The sequence below is a fragment of the Gregarina niphandrodes genome (genome assembly GCF_000223845.1).
Source record: "Gregarina niphandrodes unplaced genomic scaffold scaffold00006, whole genome shotgun sequence".
NCBI classification, from domain to species: domain Eukaryota; phylum Apicomplexa; class Conoidasida; order Eugregarinorida; family Gregarinidae; genus Gregarina; species Gregarina niphandrodes.
Window position 1 is genome coordinate 89,191 of NW_011645777.1, and position 771 is coordinate 89,961.

The 771-nt window shown below is 43.5% G+C and overlaps 1 protein-coding gene across 1 annotated transcript; it reads right to left on the minus strand.

Annotated features, from left to right (window-relative positions):
• Positions 1–74: 74 nt before the first annotated feature.
• GNI_042870 (putative GTPase) lies at positions 75–746 on the minus strand (the record flags this gene model as incomplete). Its single annotated transcript, XM_011131216.1, has 3 exons — positions 75–123; positions 164–597; positions 630–746. 3 exons carry the CDS (start codon positions 744–746, stop codon positions 75–77), a joined length of 600 nt encoding a protein of 199 aa, XP_011129518.1.
• Positions 747–771: the final 25 nt, after the last annotated feature.

Here is a 771-nt window from a genome sequence, read left to right on the forward strand (position 1 = left end):
GTCTCGACTACTACCATCCCTCTGACCATCACCATCACCGTCACCATCACCGTCATCATAACCGTCATCATCCTCTAGCTCTCTGAGAGAACAGTAATGGATGTGATCAATATCCAGAACTTCCTCGAAATACCTACTCCATATTCTACGCTGATTCGCTGACAGATAGTCCGCCTTATTCAGACACAAGATAACCTTCTTATCATAACTCTCAATCAACTTCTCCAATGCACCAGATCGATATATCAGAGGATTACGTGAGTCAACAATTTCCAATACAATATCTGATCTCTCAATTGTTCTCCACAACTGTTTCCAGTACTCCAAATTCTTCTCGTAAGGCGCAATTACTACCTTCTCCTCCAACTCACACTCACTCAGTCCCCGTCGCCACTCAGTAAACGAACGCAATTCCTCCCTCTGCAAATCTGACGCACACAATAATGGACCGAAATTTACGACCTTCGCAAAATAATGGTAGAACGCCGAATATATAACACGTATATCTTCACACTTCTGTAATGCAGCAATAATCTCTTCATGACCTAGCTCGTTTTCCTTCTCGTCCTTGTTGTTCGATCGAAGACAGACCGGTTCCTGAAACAAATCAATCGGTGGCAGTAAGATACCGTCTTCACTACCATCTTCACTACCATCTTCACTGCTGGCTCTCTTGAAGTCATCCTTGCTGCTATCGTCATTGCTGCCATCGTCATTGCTATCATCACCATGGTTATCATCATCATGGTTATCATCACCATGGTTATCATC